Source organism: Pangasianodon hypophthalmus, chromosome 13, assembly GCF_027358585.1.
Source record: "Pangasianodon hypophthalmus isolate fPanHyp1 chromosome 13, fPanHyp1.pri, whole genome shotgun sequence".
Taxonomy (NCBI): domain Eukaryota; kingdom Metazoa; phylum Chordata; class Actinopteri; order Siluriformes; family Pangasiidae; genus Pangasianodon; species Pangasianodon hypophthalmus.
This window is the reverse complement of record NC_069722.1, coordinates 17,445,686-17,465,447: the sequence shown is the minus strand read 5'-3', so window position 1 is coordinate 17,465,447 and position 19,762 is coordinate 17,445,686. Positions and strand designations below refer to the sequence as shown.

Genomic DNA, 19,762 nt, shown 5'->3' with positions numbered 1-19,762 from the left:
CTCCCAGCTGCAGCCACAGTGTTTTTCAATTCTCCCTCAGATTCCTAACTACTAAAATGTGTTTATGCACGTATTTATGCATTGAGCACACAGGAAGTAAGTGTTTGGATGCTTGTGAATAGAGATCCTGAAGCTGAGACTTCATTGTTCTAAAAGTTTGGCTTTTTTATTATTTTAATGTACACCAGTGAGCCAAAACATTTTGACCATCTGCTTAATATGCTGGTCCACTGTATGCCACAAAAACAGCTCAGTTCCGGCGAGGCGTGGACTCTGAAGGTGCCCTGTTGTATCTGTTACCAATACATTAGCAGCAGATCCTTAAAGTCCTGTAAGTTGCGAGGTGGAGTCGCTGTAGATCAGTTTTGTTGTTCCAGCACATTCCACAGATGCCCGATTGGATTGAGATCTGGGGAATCCTACTCCTGCTCCTGTGTGTGTAAATTTAGACTTAAGGAGACTAACTAATGTAAACCTCATGTTGATTGACTTCAAATCATATAATTTACATGGATTATGCACTTCTATTTATGGAATATTTTGACATGTTTAAATTGCTTAATTTTATTACATTTACAGCATTTGGCAGCCGCCCTTTATCCAAAGTGACTTTTCAGGTTTTACCTTGATCAGTTATTTTGTGCTAACAGCTGTCTGTGCATTTGAACTTTTATGGAGTTTTGTGGGTGTCATGACATGCAGATGAGCTTTGCTGTGCACGCACTTAACTAATTTACTAATTTACAGGTGATTGGCATTCATCACCATACACATGCAAATATGGAGAAAATCAGGGTTTCTGAAACTTGACTTTCTTCCACTGCTGCAAGGTCCAGTTCCAACACTCGCATGCCTATTGTCCTTGTAGGCACTTTTGATGATGGACCGGAGTTAACATGGGCAATTTGACTGGTGTGCAGCTACGCAGCCCAATACACAACAGGGTGTGATGCACTGTCTGTTGTTCCAACCGTAACCATCATTAAAAATTTCCTTGCCTTTTAACACAGTAGCCCTTTTGTCAATTCAGACCAGACAGGATAGACTAGTTGCCCTCACACACTGATGAGCCTTGGGCACCTAACACCCTGTGGCCGGTTTGTGGTTTGTCCCTCCTCAGACCACTATCGTTATGTACTCAACACTGCTGACCTGGAGCACCCCACAAATAATATTATTAAACCTCTCCTACTCTCCTTAGAACTGAAATGGTGGAAATGCTCATTCTGGATGATGTAATCATTTATTGTGATATTTTAATGTGGAAAATTGCAAAAATTTTAAAGGGAAATTTTAAAGTAAAATTTTAAAGGGAAAAATCAGTATCCCACAAGCCTACTGCAAATAGAACAAACTGAGAGACATTTACAAACTAATTTTTGTGCCCAAGCTGTCCTCTCATTCATATCTCAAGTAACTGCAACTCAGGAATAACCCGTGTAGATAAATTCTGAAACCTATTTTGCCCTGCAGGCTGGAATTGACGGTAACATTCGTAACTCTTATAACCAAACAGCCCTGGACATTGTCAATCAGTTTACAACTTCTCATGCCAGCAAAGACATCAAACAGCTCTTACGAGGTAAATTCTTGTCTCTGTTTTACATTTCTTTGCAAGGTGTGTGTATTTTTCATACATAAATTATGTATACAGTATATAATATAAATTCTCCTTTATCAACTTTAGCATATATATAAAAATATATGTATATATAATATACATAAAACTAAAGGAGAGTCTTTTGCTATATATAATTGTGTGTATGTGATTGTTGCGTGTATTTGTATGTCAATGTTATGTTATGAGAACATAGCGCAGAATAATGTGCATAAAGAACTGTGCTTGTGCGCTTGTATAAAGGGGTGTTTATGTGAAAAAGTAATGCATACTTCAAAGCATTTCTATGTACAATGGATATAAAAAGTCTACACACCCCTGTTAAAATGGCAGTTTTTGAGAAATAAAAGAATGTCACTAAGATAAATCATGTCAGATCTTTTCTTACTTTTAATGTGCAATTGCAGAATATACAAATAAAGTGAAAAACAATCAGAAAATTTTATAGGGAACAAAAGAAAAATAATAATCTTACAATAACCTAGTTGCATAAGTGTGCACACCCCTAAACTAATACTTGGTTGAATCATCTTTTGATTTTTTATGACACCACTCAGTCTTTTTGGGTAAGAGTATCAGCATGGCATCTCTTGACTTGGCAAAATGTTCCCGTGCTTTCTTGCAAAAACATTGTAGATCCATCAAATTGTGAGGGCATCTCCTGTGCAAAGCTAGCTCCAGGTCACTCCACAGACTTTTTGTTGGATTCAGGCCTGGGCTCTGGCTTGGTCATTCAAAAACATTGATCTTCTTTTGGTTAAGCCATTCCTTTGTTGATTTGGATGTATGCTCTGGGTCATTGTCATGCTGAAAGGTGAAATTCCTTTTCGTCATCAGCCTATTAGCAGACACTTGAAGGTTTTGCACTAAAATTGACTGGTATTTGTAGCTACTCATTATTCCCTCCACGTTGATAAAAGCCCCAGTTTTGGCTGCCACCACCATACTGCACTGTGGGTATTGTGTCCTTTTTGATGATGTGCTTTTTTGCACCATACATATCTTTTGGAATCGTGGAATTATTATACCTTTTGTAATTGGTCTCATCAGCCCATAACACATTTTGGGGTGATTTAGTTGGGCTTGGCTGTTTTTTTTTTTTGTGAGAAAGGGCTTCCATCTAGCCACCCTACCCCATAGCCCAGACATGTGAAGAATATGAGAGATTGTTGTCACATGCAGAGAGTAATCAGTACTTGTCAGATATTCCTGCAGCTTTTTTAATGTTGTCGTTGGTCTCTTGGCAGACTCCCTGGTAGGTTTTTATTCTTCTCCGTTTGTAAATTTTAGAGGGATGTCCTGTTCTTGGGAATGTCACTATTCAATTCAATTCAATTCAATTCAATTTTATTTGTATAGCGCTTTTAACAATGGACATTGTCACAAAGCAGCTTTACAGAAATAAATGGATTCACAAAAATATATTGTAAATATTTAAATTTATCACTGTGAATTTATCCCTAATGAGAATCGGAAGCACTATCATGCTTCATTTTCTCCACTTGTTGATGATGGCCTTCACGGAGCGCCATGGTACATATAATGTTTTGGAAGTGTTTTTTAATCCCCCTCACCTGATTGATTCCTTTCTACAGTGACACCCTATAGAGGAGAATTTTTTTCACATTTTCACATTCACATTGAGGATGGGAAAAGTTCTGACATGATTTATTTTGGTTTTATTTATTTTTTTATCACAAAAATTTGCCATTTTAACTTTTAGACTTTTTATATCCACTGTATATTAGACTGGGCAGTATTGATATACCATATACTGCTTATGATATACCATAAAAAACCCAGTTAATGATTTAATAAATTCATAATTATATAGTTACACTTCCTTTAAAACCATACACTATCTAATAGGTTTAAGTACCTTAAATACCAAACCTTGTCTCAATAATAGGACATTAATACCACAGCAATCAATAAGACAAATAATTGGGCCTTTTGGGCCAGGCATCCTTGCTCTGATATGCAGCAAAACTGGCTTTTTATGGAGACTCATGTAATGCCTCAAGTATGCATTTCGGTTTGTGTGCATTCGTATTAGTTTTGGTTTCCTCTCTATAATTTGCTATAAATAGAGGGTCCTAAATGGGCAATTTTAGAGAGTCCTCAGATGTGGGTGTGTTTGGGACAGGAGTTCAGTTTAAGTATGATAACCAATAAAATTGTCCAATGTAAGTTGATATGGTCAGAAAAGAAATGGACATCAGTAGTTTTATTTAAACATATAGTCCCCTCCAAAAGTAATAGAATGGCAAGGCCAGTTCTTTTGTTTTTGCTCTACACTGAAGACGTTTGGGTTTGAGATCAAAAGATGAACATACGATGATTTCCTCTTTCATTTCCTGATATTTACATCTAGATGTGTTAAACTACTTAGAACATGGCACCTTTTGTTTGAACCCACCCATATTTCAAGTGATAAAAAATATTGGAACATATGACTGACAGGTGTTTCTTGTTGCCCGGGTGTACCCTGTTAGACTGATTGTATAAACAATTAATAGCTCTGAATGTCTACTCTTGGTTTGAGCCCTGGGTTTCACCTGTGAAGACGGAATTTGTGTTTAAAAAGGATAAATCAACATGAAGACCAGAGATCTATGTATGAGAGAAAAGCCATTTTGATGGTGAGAAAAGCGAGAAAATCAGCCATTGCACAAACATTGAGCATGGCCATTACAACACTTTGGAATGTCCTGAAAAGGAAAGAAACCACTGGTATACAAACAACCAGAAATCAAACAGATCAGCCAAGGAATACAACAGCTGTTGATGACAAACATTGTGAGAGCTGTGAAGAAAAACTCCAAAAACAACAGTGGTATCACCAAGAACCTCCACTGGGCAGGGGTGACGTTATCACAATCTACCATTCGAAGAAGACTTCAATAGCAGAAATGTAGAGGTCATACCACAAGATGTAAACCACCCATCAGCAGTGAGAATCGGAAGGCCAGATTGGAATTTGCAAGGAAATACAGAGATGAGCCACAAGAAAGAAAGTGGAAAAAGAAAGTAGTGTCCACTTCTTGGCTTGGGCTTCTGGATGCTTCTGGAATAGGCTAACTAATCTTTATTGATTATGTAACTCATGATGGTTACAGCAGTATAAATTCAGAAGTCTACAGAAACATTCTGTCTGCCAATTTACAGAGATATGCATTCAATCTAATTGGCTGGAACTTCATCATGCAGCAAGATGATGATCCAAAACACACTGCCAACACAACAAAGGACTTTATTGGGTGAAAAGGGGAAAGTTTTAGACTGGCCAAGTCAATCACTAGACCTTAACCCAATTGCACTTCAGCTCCTGAAGAGGAGACTGATTGGAGAAACCCCAAAACAAATAATAACTGAAATAAGCTGTAGTACAAGCTTGGAAAAGCATCACAAACAAAGAATGTTGATGTCAGTGGGTCACCGGCTTTATGCAGTTAGTGCAAGCAAGGGATATGCAACCAAATATTAAGTGTTAGTCTTAAAGTAAATTAAAGTATATCTGTTCCTGTAATTTTGGTGGTCTAAAAAAACCAAAAATCTAAAAATCTAAAAAATCTAAAAATTTGGTGGTCTGTGACCAAAGGTGCCATGTTCTAAGTTGTTTAACACATCTAGGTGTAAATATCAGGAAATGAAAGCTGAAATTCTACTCTATTGTTTCATGTTCATCTTTTCTTCTCAAACCTAAATGTCTTCAGTGTATAGCAAAAACAAATGAATTGGCCTTGCCGTTCCAATACTTTTGGAGGGGAGTGTAGCTTTACTTATTTTCAGTTTCTCAAACAGCAGAAACTCACAAGATTACACTGTATACAGTGAATTGACTTAATAATCAACATAAATGTAATTGAAGTTTAAATTTAATGAACAAATAGTAAATAGATGAATTTGATGAAATATGATGATAATAACATGACAATTTACTTCACAAACTCATTGTGCTCTATTATAACCACAAATAGACATCAATATTTGTGCTTTTGCAGTCAGTGACAAATCAGCTTCAGGCAAAGTAACCAAGCAGAAATTTTTTTCTGAGGGTTCTAAGTCACGTAAGATTAACTATGAGCAGTCAATGTAAATAGCATAAATCCCTATTGCTTCAATAATACAGTAGTATTAATATTTTATATAATATTTTTAGTATTTTTTCTAATAATACAATTTAAAAAGCTCTCAACTGAAAAGACAAATGTACTTCTTTCTTTGTAGTTAATAGTTTGACCCAAAAATCTATAACTAATAACATGACACAAACTGAAGATGACAGAGGTTTGTGTGTGTGTGTGTGTGTGTCTGTGTCCCTGTGTCCTAAGATGCCACAGGAGTCCTTCAGGTGAGAGCTCTGAAGGACTATTGGAACCTTCATGACCCTACTGCCCTCAACATTCGTGCTGGTGATGTCATTATGGTGCGAAATATTGTCAGTGCTCTTTGTGTGTGCATTCATGTTAATTTTGCCCTGTAACTCTGATATTCTTATTTCTGTACTACTGTATCCTTATGAGCTTCCATGTTTGTGTGCGTGTGGACACAAGTCTGTGTTAGTATTTTAGTGCTGGAAAAGTATTGGAACGAGAAGGCCAATTCTTTTGTTTTTGTTATACACTGAAATCGTTTGGGTTTGAGATCATGAGATGATAGATCAGAATTTCAGCTTTCATGTCTTGATATTTACATCTGTGTGATTAAGTTTGAGAAATGGTTTCTCCCTTTTGGAAATGAGAATTCATGTTTCATTAGATGTATTGAAATGTTTACTTATCATGAAAACTATCTGCTAAATGACTAATAATGAAGTTGATTGGCTTTCTCTCTCACTCTTCGTGGTTATTGGCAGGTGCTGGAGCAACACATGGATGGTCGCTGGAAGGGCCACATCCACGACAGCCAGAGAGGCACAGACCGCGTGGGCTACTTCCCACCCTCCATAGTGGAAGTCATCAGTCGTCGCTATGGTACTTCCTGCTGTGTCCCATTCCATCGAACTAATATAAACATGGTGTAGTTACAGCTGGATTTAGTAATGCCATATGGGATATGGGAACCTGTTCTTGTTGTTATGGTGATTGGAGAGTTCCAATCAAGCTAATGTCTCAAAGGTCATTTCATAAGAGTATTGTCTGTCTGTCTCTGTTTTTCTCTGTCTTTCAGAAACCTGTACACACACATGCAAAGTTTAACACATTAAACAGAGGACTAAAATGTCTGCTGACACACAACAAATGGATAATCTTATGCAACAGAGTATGGAATTTTAAAGTTAGGACTACCAGTGCTGTCATATTATCACTTCTGCTAGGATGTCCAGTAAAGAATGCCTAACAGCGTAACTGATTTTGCATTTAAAGCTGACATGTAACTTAGCACACAATATCTTGGTAAAAAAAAAAAAAAAAAAAAACATTATTGTATAGTATATGGTCTACTGTAATATGACAGCATTCTTTGAGAAAACATTTCATAAAACAGTAGCTGCCACATTATACTACATTTATGTAATGTGGGAAAATTAGGCAGGACATTTACTGATATTCAGATTTTAAAACATTTACACATTGCCATTTAATTTAATGCAAAAGCATTTAATAACATGCTGTTCAGAGAACACAGTGGACCCAGGGTGAGCATGCATGCGAGCACTGTTGTCAGTCAGTAACGTAAAACTTTTGTTCTAAACAAATAAGCTTGTGTGCCATTTTCTGCGCAGCATTTGTTTTGCTCTGCTCACAACCACATAAACACTCGGGGAGAGGGCAAATCAGAGAGAGATCACATAAATATACATGGAAAAACAGAGAAAATGATTGAAAATGAAAATGGCTTTGAAAAGAGAGTGAATGAAATTCCAAGTTTCTAGCAGTTTCTCAGACCATGACCTGAACGAGCCATCAACTTATCAGTTTAATTTAACATTCGCTTCATTTAGAAGGGCTTTAAACTTGTATTAAATGCACCAGTTCAGCGAGAATCTGGAGGTACTATACTTGTGTTTGTGTTGCCATTATTCCCTTGTTGCGTTGTTGTTTGGAAAGAGTTTCCGGCGATGTTCATTGGTCAGCGGTCTGGTTGGCCTTATGTAGCGTCTCGAAAGACCAATGAGGAAGATAAACAGAGTGAGGCGCGAACCCGGCGGAGTCTCGTAGGCGGGTTGCAAAACTTGATGAGTGGTTCACAACAGTGCGAAGGCGAGAGTTGGAGGCTTTGCAGGAACCAGTCTGGATGCGGAGTCTCGGAGCAAGCGTGATCTTCTCGTGATGAACTTCTAAAGCTCTTGGTTGATGAGACTTCCTTCAGATGTGGATGGAGACTCTCTTGAGCTGTTAGTTGAAGAGAACTCCTTGAAGATGTTGGTAGAGGCTCCCTGAAGATGTTGATGGAATCTTGCACAGGTGCTTTGGATGAGACTCTTGCAAAGATGTATTGGATGAGACTCAGAGTTTCCTTTGTGTCGGGGGATTTTAACCCTTTCCAGTTGGGCTGACCCCCAAAGTGGTTGCTCCAGTCAGCAGGATCTTGGGGCAGGATGTAAACTGTATTCTCCTCCTCTGACACTAATTAACATTCTGGTCTATGAGTTATGTGCTTTGCACAAGGTTAGGTTAGAGCTTTGGTAAGGAATTTGGTAACATGCACGTAATACATTGTACTCAACTTCACGTTATACCAACCCTTAGGAAATTCAATAGCGATCACACACATACCAAACATGACATACCTGCTGTTATTGATACACAAACGAACACTATGATCCCTGTTAAACAATCAAAAAGCATCATAATGACCTGGTGGCTATAAGCATGACACATATACGGAATGACATTAAAAGAGGCAACTATGGTGCATCATCTTAAGTCATTAAAAAGCCTTATGTAGTCTGTTAAGGCTGGGTTCTGTGGAATGTGTGAAGGGTGATGAACTTTGTGTTTCTGGGTAGAACAGAGGTCTCATTCCATGAGGGTCCTTGGGTGAACCCCACTAAAAGAAAAGACGAAAGCAAGAGAAAGGAACAATAATGACAGTGATCGCAAAGGAAGGAAGAAAAATAACTTTGATGATAAATAATGGGGTTTCCCTACAGTGATGTGAGTGCAACTTCTACACTAGTGTAAGTTGATTTAAATGATCTACCTATCAAGAAGACAGTTGAATGTTTCCTATGGTGGTTGGGTTAAATGTATGTTAATGTGGTGTAGTGTATGGGCAGTCTGAGCCGTGACAGTCTGTTTCAGCTACCCCCCTTTTCTCGTCCTTTGGACCACAGTGTTTCTTGGTTTAACGTTGGCATGGGGGTACCATTCCTTGCTGGTTATGGGTTCTCTCCATTCTTTATGGAGGAATCTGGCATGTCATGGCAATGGGCGTCTTCCAGTGCCAGGGTTGGATCTTGGGTAATGGAGACTGTAGATGTTTTGTTACCTTTTCTTGAGGCCATCTTCTGTTGGCAGGGATGAATTCTTCTGTGAGGGTCGGTGAGGCTCTGGGTTGTGCCCCCTCACTTCTTGTTTCTTGTGTCACCCCATAAATGGTGGACCCTGCTCTGCTGGGCAGTGGTGATGCTATCAGGTGTCTCACCCTTCTTGGCTCTGGTTGTAGCTCGTAGGCATGCTTGAGCTCCTCTTTGACTGTGTCAGCCTCTTCTATGGTGTGGTCAAGCTGCAGGGTCAGACTTTCAACTTTGTCTGTAGACTTCTCCAGGTGGCCTTCCAGGGCCTTGATTTTGGCATTCTTATCTTTGACCTCAGACTTGGCTTTCTCCAGTAGCTGCTCGGCATATTGGAGTTTGTCTGCTAGATCCTTCTGGGCAGCCTTCGCTTCCTCCTTTTCGTTCTGGGTAGCTGCCAGGGTTTCTTGGAGCTTTGCAATTTCCTTCTTTGCCTCTTGCTCCATTTCTTCTGACCTTTTCAGTTGGTATTGGGCTTTCTCTTCCAGCTTGTCTATGTGTCTTTGGGTATGTGTCATCTCCTCTTGTAAGGAGGATCGTACAGGTTCGCTGCACTAATACGATTACAATAATCCAATAATTGAGATCTCGGCGGATCTTAAATTTCCGTGCCAGCTTCTCTGGACACACAAATACAACAGGGTTTCTTCGCTGCTGGTTACACAAATTTATTCTAACTTTACTTAACAAAACTTAACATTCAAGATGCACTCGGACACTGACACAGTGTTACACAGAGACATAGCCTTCAAAACTAACTCTGCGCACAGACACAAAAGGACAAGCATAAATTCACTACTCTAGTGGCTAACCCTGGGAGTAAAATAGCTATCTGAATGGCACTGGAACACACAATGCATCAACTTAGCTATAACACAAGGCCTTTTAAGAAGAGATTGAGGAACATGCTCAACTTTTATGTTTACCGTACTGTGAGATTTCTTCGTCCTGGCAGGGGCACTTTAATTACTGCAGTTTACTGTGACTGATATTCCTCGCTCTGAACAGGAGTCAGATAGCTACCTGAATAACACTGGAACACGCAGTGGATCAGTCTAGCTACAACATGAGGCCTTTTTAGGAAAAAATTAAGGAACATGCTTAATTCTGTTCTTACCGCACTGAGAGGAGATTTCTTCGTCCTAACAGGGGTGAATTAATTTACTGCAGGTTAACACTAGGGAAGCAAACCGGGTTATCACCTTCCATCTATTCACACAGCAAGCTGGCTGAATGCGTACATCACACATTAACACATCAGACTCGCCTTTTCTGTCTCTGATCTATTATTCACAATAACAGAAAGGATACACAACTGTGACTTGGTCAGTGCTTACAATTTAGATTAAACTGCCCGCATTCTCCACCAATATGTAACAGTTAGCTGTTTAGGTTAAGCTGATGTATTCTCCACCAAAATATGTAGGAGATTAGCAGATCAGCTCAGAAGGGGAAATTTGTAAACTTAATATTTTAATAGCTGATCAACTATTCGTCCAGCGATAAGTTGAAACAAGTGTATTTATTAATTGTGTATGGGATATTACCTCCGTGGCCACCGGCAATAATATCCTAAATAGAGTGAAACACTATATTGAGAGCACAGTAACAAGATCGACAGTTTAAGGCAATAAATTTGAAGCACAGAGACATAAGACACTGGCCTTTAAAAATCAGACGAGACTTTATTATACTAAGATACTATACACACATCCTAAACTACTACACACAACCAACACACACGTAGACATACACATTCATACATGTAGAAATATGGAATGAGAACCAGTTTTCACCATATTTCTACATAATCAGAGAGTTGAGTTCTTAGACATAAACATGACAAATCATTAGACCCTGAGCTGAGTGAACCATCAATATTTCAGCATTAATCGATGAAAAGAGTTTTAGGTTTACTGCACCAGCTTAATGAAGTTGGGAGGTATCAGTACTTGCTTTGCCTAGGTGGTGAGTGGAAGTAGTTGGTGTTGGTCAGCGGGTTCTAGTTGGACCGGCGTTGGAGGATGTTAGAGAAGTTATTGATCGTCGCCGGAGAGGGAGGCTGGAGTCTGGATGGCTGGGCGAAGGGTCGAGTCAAGTGATGTTCGGTGATGCAAGGCTTGGAATCTTCTGGTGCAGGTTCTCTTCCTGTTTCAGCTCTGTTCTGGTCCCAGCTCCGTTCCATTTTCAGCTCCAGCTCCCGCTCCAGCTCCGGCTCTGTTCTTTGTTCTTGTGTTGTTGTGTGTTTTTTACTTGCTTGGGCATGAGGTTGTTATGCTAGTTTGGATGAGCCGGCCTCCTAAGGTCTTCAACCAACCGCAGGTCGGTTTGGAGATGATTGGAGAGCGGCTTGGCTGACCCTCCAGCTAATTTGCAAGTGACCCCTCCCGGGGTGCCTCCTTCTCAATGTCCATTGTAATGTGGTCTTATTTACCTTTAGTACTTATAATAACTGTGTGATATGAGATACTGAGAATTGCACACCATCAACAGCTTCAGCACATGGAAACAAACATGCAGATACCCAAACACGACATACATACGTGTGACCATTAGCTTCTGGATATAATGGTGTGTTTACAGAGTGACACAGGTCTAATATTATGTAATTTCATTAATAGTAGGGTTGCATTATAATGTTGGTTTGAATACATGATTTCGGAGGTAGCACCAGACTTCCCACCCTGTGAGAAGTCGCCGTAACTGAATTGTAAGTTAACCTTAGACTCTTGCACTCTTGTTTGATACAGCATGTGTGAGGGCATGTTCCCCATACAGACTTAATACACAACCCAGCGACTACATTGAAATAACATAAGGCAGGCACAAAGAAAGAAAAGAACATTCTCAAAAGTGGAGGAGTCTCAGGCATAGAGTGGTTCCTGTATTCCGATGACCATTAGCATCCCTTAATGTTTAACGACCTGTCGTTTAGCCTAGACAGGCTAGAGCCATCTTAGATCTGTTGGGAGTAAAGGAATGTCTTTGTCCTGTGTGTGGTTGGAGAGACAGTCAGTTTCTTCAGTTTGATAATCTCTGAGTTCCTACAACTTTAACCTAACTGAAGCAGGTAATGCAATTTATGAGTTCTAATTCTAATAATCTAAAGTATAACCCTAATTCCTATTTTAAAACTATATGTCTTTAAGTGCACTTGGGGTGGGCTTTGGGGTGGGGGCCTCTGGGCCTCTGGGCCTCTGGGCCACCATTGTTGGTGTACCATGACATGAATCTACAACTGCGCCATCCAGGAAAAAAAAAAAAAAAATCAAGGTGGTGGAACACAAAACAGTAGTTTCTGTAATGGGATTGGCAGACAATTTATGATATAACAGAAACTACTCAGCCAAACTCATACATTAATTGTATGATTACCATTTTTCTATTTGTCAGTATCAATTATTAAAATCCATTATATCACTACATTCATATCATTACAAATAGAGGTTAAATGTGCACAACTAGTGGGTATTTTTGAAGCTGCTTGTTGTTGTACAACTAGTTTTGAAGCTGCCATTCTAACCATACACTCACAATCCACTTAAAAAGGAACACCTGTACACCTGCTCATTTACACAGTTATCCAATCAGCCAATCATGTGGCAGCAGCACATTGCATAAAATCATGCAGATATAGGTCAAAAGCTTCAGTTAATGTTCACGTCAAACATCAGAATGAGTAAAAAATGTGATCTCTGTGATTTTAACTGTGGAATGTTTGTTGTTGTTGCCAGATTCCAATAGGATGTAAATGCAGTAATAACAATTTTGGTTAGTTGCTACAATGTCAGTGCATATTCTATATTATAAAGGGACTTATCTGACAGTAAGCCACTTAAAATTAACTTTTGCTCAACTGCTTTTCATGAAATTAGCTGATATTACCGATTTATATATATATATATATATATATATAATATATGTGTGTGTGTGTGTGTGTGTGTGTCTGCATGCATTTTCATGTGATGCAAGTGTACACTCACCATACACTTTATTAGGAGCACCTGTATACCTGCACATTTATGCAATTATCCAGTCAGCCAATCCTGTGGCAGCCGCAGAGGTTCATGCAGATTCAGACCAAGAGCTTCAGTTAATGTTCACATCAAACATCTGAATGGTTAAAAAAAAATGTGATCTCAGTGACTTGATATGGTTTTTTTATGCCAGACGGGCTGGTTTTTGTATTTCAGAAACTGCTGATCTCCTGGGATTTTCTCACATAACAGTCTCTAGTCTCAAAATATTTTTGCTTGCTAAGATGTTATTTTTTTTGCAGTGTTGGTTCTTGGTCACCGTGGAGAACCATATCCCTTCTATCCTGGTTACTGAGTTTGGCTGGACAGCCAGCAGTCCTGATGTTTTCACACTTCTGCTGTTTCACAGTGGAGGAGCCCACTGTGCTTCAGGGAATATTCAAAGGTCTAGAAGTGGTTTTATACAGTTGACCAGATCTGTGTCTCAATTTAATTCAGTTTAATCACAGAAAGTTCCCTGGGCTTCATGGCTAGGTTTTTGGTCTGACATGTACTATGAAGTGTGGGACCTTATTTGAAGCTATCTCAGATCATTTCCTTATCTCATTTATGATGCATTTTGTCCATAATATATGCACTTCATCATACCACATCAAATGTACATTCACGTCAGCTACTGTACATAGTTTTATAAATAGTCTCCCTGAGTTATCACCTTGATTGGAACACCATTTGACTCCACAGAAGTTAACCAGGTGACTGAACACTTAGCATCAACAATCCACTACACTGTAGATAATATAAGCCCCACAATATAGCCTTCTTTCATCTCAGAAATATTGCTAAGATAAGAAATACAGTAGGGTCCATAAGTATTTGAGCAGTGACACAATTTTCCTAATTTTATCTCTGAACACCACCACAATGGATCTGAAATGAAGCAATCAAGATGTGATTGAAGTATAGACTTTCAGCTTTAATTGAAGGGGTTTAACAAAAATATTGCATTAACGTTTAGGAATTACAGCCATTTTTTTTTAACTTAGTCCCTCCATTTTCACAGGTTCAAAAGTAAGTGGACAAACTTATGTAATTATAAATATAATGATTATTATATATTAATGATATTTGGATGCAAAGCTTTCTGCAGTCAATGACAACCTGAAGTCTGGAACGAATGCACATCATCAAATGCCGAGTTTCCTCCCTTGAGATGCTTTGCCAGGCCTTTACTGTAGCCGCCTTCAGTTGCTGCTTGTTGTCTTTCTGCCGTCAGTTTTGTCTTCACTAACTGAAAACCATGCTCAATTGGGTTGCAAGAAAAGCATTTTCATTTGGGTTGCTGCAATTATTGCAATGATGTTAAATTCACTGAATTAAAGCTGAAGGTCTGCACTTCAATCATATTTTGATTGCTTCATTTCAAATCCATTACAGTGGTGTACACAGGCAAAATAACAAAAATTGTGTCACTGTCCAAATAATTATGGACCCGACTGTATAATGTCACTACATGATGCAAAAAAACTAGTTCATGTTTTTGTTACCTCTAGGTTGGACTATTGTAATGCCTTGTCTGGATGTTCCAGTAGGTGCATAAACAAGCTCCAGTTAACCCAAAATGCAGCAGTCAGAGACAATAGTAGAACCAGAAAATATAACCATATCATCTCTGTCTTATCCATGCTGCAGTGGCTCACAGTAAAATTTTGCATTGATTATAAAATACTACTTTTGACTTATAAAGCACTGCATGGTCATGTGCCGCAGTAACTGAGCGAACTTTTGGTCTTTTATGATCCACCATGCCTGCTTCGATCAAATTGTGCAGGCTTTTATCTAGAATAATGAAGGCTACAGCAAGGGGCAGATCTTTCTCTTACAAAGGCCCCCAATCATGGAAGGGCCTTCCGATTAGTGTTGTGAACTCACACAGTCTCAGTATTTAGGTCTATCCTGAAAACCTATTTGTTTAGTCAAGCCTTTTGTTAATAGATTTTTCTTAGGTAAACGCATAGATCTAGAAGGTTCATGGGCATAGAGTGTCCCCTCTCTCTCTCTCTCTCTCTCTCTCTCTCTCTCTCTCTCTCTCTCTCTCTCTGTTGAGCTGCATATGTTACTCCTGAGATACCAGTGATCCTGACTCCTTCTGCCGTCTGGACCTGCATGATCCATACTCATGCCCCACTTCTGTTTGGAGCCTTGCACACCTGAAGATCACTTACTGCTCTGCATAGATAGCGTACAAATCACCATAGGTTTATTGTGGATGATATCACCCAGACACCCTAAAGTTGGCTATGGATGTTCATCCTTGGATAGCCTAAAGACAGCAATTGCTAAGAACAGATTTAAGTTTTGAGTGTAATCTGTAATCTTTGAACAGTTGATAACTTCAGTTATAAGTGAAGTGAAGTGAAGTAAGAGATGCAAGATACAAAAGAACTTCAGATACATGAGTTTTAAAGATTTACTCAGTGTTCAATGCTTATACTCAAGTTCCTTTTAACACACTTAGCACTGCTTGACTTTATTGTATACAGTTATAAAAGAGAAATGATTTATAATTGCACTATCCGGTGTCACCCAGATGACGATGGGTACCCTTCTGAGTCTGGTTCCTCTCAAGGTTTCTTCCTCTATTCACCTCAGGGAGTTTTTCCTTGCTATCGTCGCCTCTGGCTTGCTCATTAGGGATACTTTTAAATTTTAGATCTGGACTTCTGTAAAGCTGCTTTGTGACAACTTTTGTTAATTTGTTAATTGAATTGAATATTTGGTATTAGACTAAAATGGAAGAGAACATCCATTTAGCTTTTTAGTTCTCTCTCACCCTGTCTCCTGCCTCCTAACTTTAGTGTTAGTATGCATCTTATTAAAAAATGAATCCCTAATCCCCCATCGGTAGCTTGTACTAACCCACTGCTTGTGTGTGTGTGTGTGCGTGTGTGTGTATGTATGTGTGTATGTATGTGTGTGTGTGTGTGTGTGTGTGCGCGTGCCTGTCTATCTGTCTGTTTGTAGGGGGCACACTGTCTCGCCATTGCTCTATGCCCTGCCAGAGGCAGCAGTTGTCCAGAGCTCAACTTTCTTCCAGTCTGAGCATGAGCTCCTCTGTCACCCCTAAAACTGATGACTCATATACCCCTAATTCCCATCTGGCACCAACCCACGAAATCTGCCTAAGCACCAACCGAGGTACACACACCGTCACACCACAAACACAGATATTATGCGATAGGGATAGGGAACATGGCCAGAACTTAGTATTACATATTTCTTGCCGGCATAGCCTGTGAAGGACCATCCATGGTGCTGTGGCACACTTGGACTGAGATAATACATGTTAAGCACAACCCCATCACCCCCCCCTACCCAGAGCCAACAAGGTTGCTTGTCCATGCACTATTTATGTGTGCTAGGTGGCTCCCCCAGCAGCTGCACTCTGCCTTTTCTTGAGGACATCTGGGTTCTGAGGAATTCCTGTGCAGGTAAGAATGCCTGAAAACTGAACGGCTGTCTACACTCTATTGCCTGCTGAATGGTTACACTTTAGACTGGTTTATGGAGGACAAAGCTGCCACAGAGCAAACTGTCTAACTTCTACGATTGCATCCCCATGTGACGTAATCTTTACATTTAATGTTTGTAGTCACTTCTTTTTTTTCATGTGCTTTAGCCCCACTGAGCCTGTGTCACCATTGCCAAAAAGCCACATTTCACAAGGGCCTTTTGGTACCTGCAAAAAACACTCCAATGCCCTAAATTTCACTGAGAATAATGTGATGATGGACAGCACACACCTAAGCATGCCTAGGTGTAATTTCGCCAAATTGTCTGCATTCATGCCATGTGAGTGGTAGTTTGCAAGTTGTAATAACGTCATTTCCCACCTTGGCCTTGCCACTTTTATAGTTACAGGCCTAAGTTACTATTGGTACTGTTCTACTGTAGTGAACTTCAAACATTCATGCAACATTTTGGACTGAAATTGCAGTACAGCAACAACAGCGGACAATAAGTAGGTCAGGGTGCTGGAATACAGGCCAGGTTTTGAACAAATCCACTCCACAAATCGTCTCTGCCAAGTGTATTTCTCACAAATGTCCGGTCAACTGAGTTATCTGCTGTTGTCATTATCGCTGTTTACATTCCAATGAAAGCCAAGGCTAAGCTAGCGCTAGCACAAATGTACTTAGCCATTAGCAACCAGTGGAACACCGAATCCCGACAGTACCTTCATTATAGCAGGAGACTTTAATCAGGCCAATTTAAAAACAGTGTTACCAAAATTCCATCAGAATGTACACTGTTCTGCGAGAAGCTCAAACACATTGAATCAAATGTACACCAACATTACTGATGCATACAGGGCTTTTACCTGCCCACACCTGGGACAATGAGATCATCTTTCCCTGTTCCTAACACCAGCATACAGACCCATCATCAACAAACCAAACCAGCCTTAAAAACAGTCAAAGTATGGCTGGAGGGACCAATCTCCCAACTCCTAGACTGCTTTGAATGCACAAATTTGGATTTATTCACACTTCAGACAGCCCATGGCACCTGTGGACTTGGAAGAATATATATCCACAGTCCTGTCTACATAAACAGCTGCACTGATAAAGTCACTGGGGACAAACACATCAAGATGTTTCCCAAATGTAGATGAACAAGAAGGTCCAAAATCTGCTTAATACATGCAACGAAGCCTTTAGATCTGGATAATACTGAGGTGTACAGTATTGCCACCTGACAGTAGGCATAAAGAATGACAAATCCACCTACAGACAACAAATTTAGGACCACTTGGGGACACAGACACTTGGGGAATATGACAAGGCAGCCAATCCATCACAGACTACAAAAGTAATCCCGCCTGCTGCAGAAACTAAGTAATCCTGCCTGCCCCGGACTAGCAACCGGTTGCACTCGCACCCATCATTATTCATTGTTTTGAAAGATTGGTCCTCTCTCACATCAAAGATCCACATCAGTTTGCATATAAGACAAGTAGATCTACAAAGGATGCCATCTCCACCACTCTCCACACCATCCTGACCCATCAGGAAAGACCGAGCACATATGTCATGATGCTATTCAATGACTACAGCTCTGCTTTCAACACCATCATCCCCAGCTAACTAATCTCCAAACAATATGGACAAGGACTCAGCTCAACCCTCTGCAACTGGACCATTAACTTTGTCAGAATACCCTCAGACAGTTAGATTCGGCACCCACCTGTTCTCCACTCTAACTCTGAGCACTGGCACACCACAGGGCTGCATGCTAAGCTCCATCTTCTATTTCCACTTCACGCACAATTGTGCACCTATGTAGGTGACCAACACCATCATAATGTTTGCAGATGAGACAACAGTGATTGGGCTGATCACAGACAGTAACGAATCAGCCTACAGAGCAGATGTGCAAAACCTAGTGAGCTGGTGCTTTGACAACAACCTGTCCCTTAACACCACAAAGACCAAGGAATTGATCAACTTTGAGGTCGCATAATGAGGATGAATATGCTCCAGTCCTCATCAAAGGAGACACGGTGGAGAGGGTGTCCAGTTTCAGGTTGTTGGGTGTCCACATTTCAGAGGATATCACATGGTCTTGTCAAGACCAGCTCACTGGCAAAGAAGGCACAGCAGCAGTTGTATTTCCTGAGGACACTTAAGAAGTCTAGACTGTCCCAACAACTGCTGATGACCTTCTATCGCTGCACCACAAAGAGCATCCTATCATGCTGCATCCCAGTGTGGTTCTCCAGCTGCACAGCAGCTGACAGGAAAATTCTGCAGAGTGCCCAGAAAATCAATGGAGCACAACTACCAGCCCTGGAGGATATTTACAGCTCCTGCTGTCTCAAGAAAGCAGCCAACATCTGCAAGGACTCTACCCACCCCTGCCATCACCTGTTTGACCTTCATCTAAATTCAACCCATCTAAATTTAGTGTTCCTTGATTTAAAGAAAACATGTCCATGGTTTAAACAATAAGCTGGCCAAGCACTCATCAGCTATGCTCATAGCTCACTCTAATTCTATAGCTCATTCTGTAGCTTTTTTTTTTTACTTGTGTATTGACAATGCCAGATCATGCCCTAATAATTTTCTGGTTTGAGATTTCAGACAGTGTCACTGGATATTATTGGCACTCGCTCAAGCTAAAAATGGTGCATTACTGAGGCACAGCTCTGTTTTTGGCAAACTCCCAAGCACAGTCCCAGCACCTGTACGCAAGTTTGTAGTTACATCTGAAATCTGAATTTGGAATTCATTTGTAAAGGAAGCTATTAAAAACAACAAAATTCAAATACATTTGCAGAGGTTTATGTAATATGACCAGTATGGTGCTACTCCTAATGCTCACTCTGTCTGTAGCAGTAAACTGTGCTTTTTTCAACTTATTATAATGCTTTACCATATGGCCTAAGGAAAGTGTTGTGTCTGTTATTAAATTGGTGCTGTTAATTAAAGCAGAAATGCATGCGTCACATGTATATGCGTATGTAAATATTAACAATGGGCCTCATTTAGCAAACTGGATAAGAATGGATTTATGCATAAGACTAAGAATATCAGCAAGAAAATTTTATGAAAACCAATCATTTTATATTATTGGGATTAATTAAAGAATATAACAAAAAGAATTAAGAAAACGAGTCAACACAACCCCACAGTTTAGACAAAT

The 19,762-nt window shown here is 39.8% G+C and overlaps 1 protein-coding gene across 22 annotated transcripts in view; it reads left to right on the top strand.

Moving 5' to 3' along the window:
* The window catches only part of LOC113528038 (caskin-2), a 128,487-nt gene that overhangs the window by 96,774 nt on the left and 11,951 nt on the right, over positions 1–19,762 (top strand). For 15 of the 22 annotated variants that reach the window (XM_053239183.1, XM_053239187.1, XM_053239184.1 and 12 more), the window contains 5 exons: positions 1,474–1,582; positions 6,477–6,594; positions 13,360–13,502; positions 16,082–16,255; positions 16,480–16,548. In XM_053239183.1, the coding sequence (XP_053095158.1) occupies positions 1,474–1,582; positions 6,477–6,594; positions 13,360–13,502; positions 16,082–16,255; positions 16,480–16,548 (613 nt within the window). Of the gene's footprint in view, positions 1–1,473; positions 1,583–5,952; positions 6,048–6,476; positions 6,595–13,359; positions 13,503–16,081; positions 16,256–16,479; positions 16,549–19,762 lie in introns of all 22 variants that reach the window. The other 7 variants (XM_053239188.1, XM_026916282.3, XM_053239177.1 and 4 more) reach the window with 4 other exon arrangements.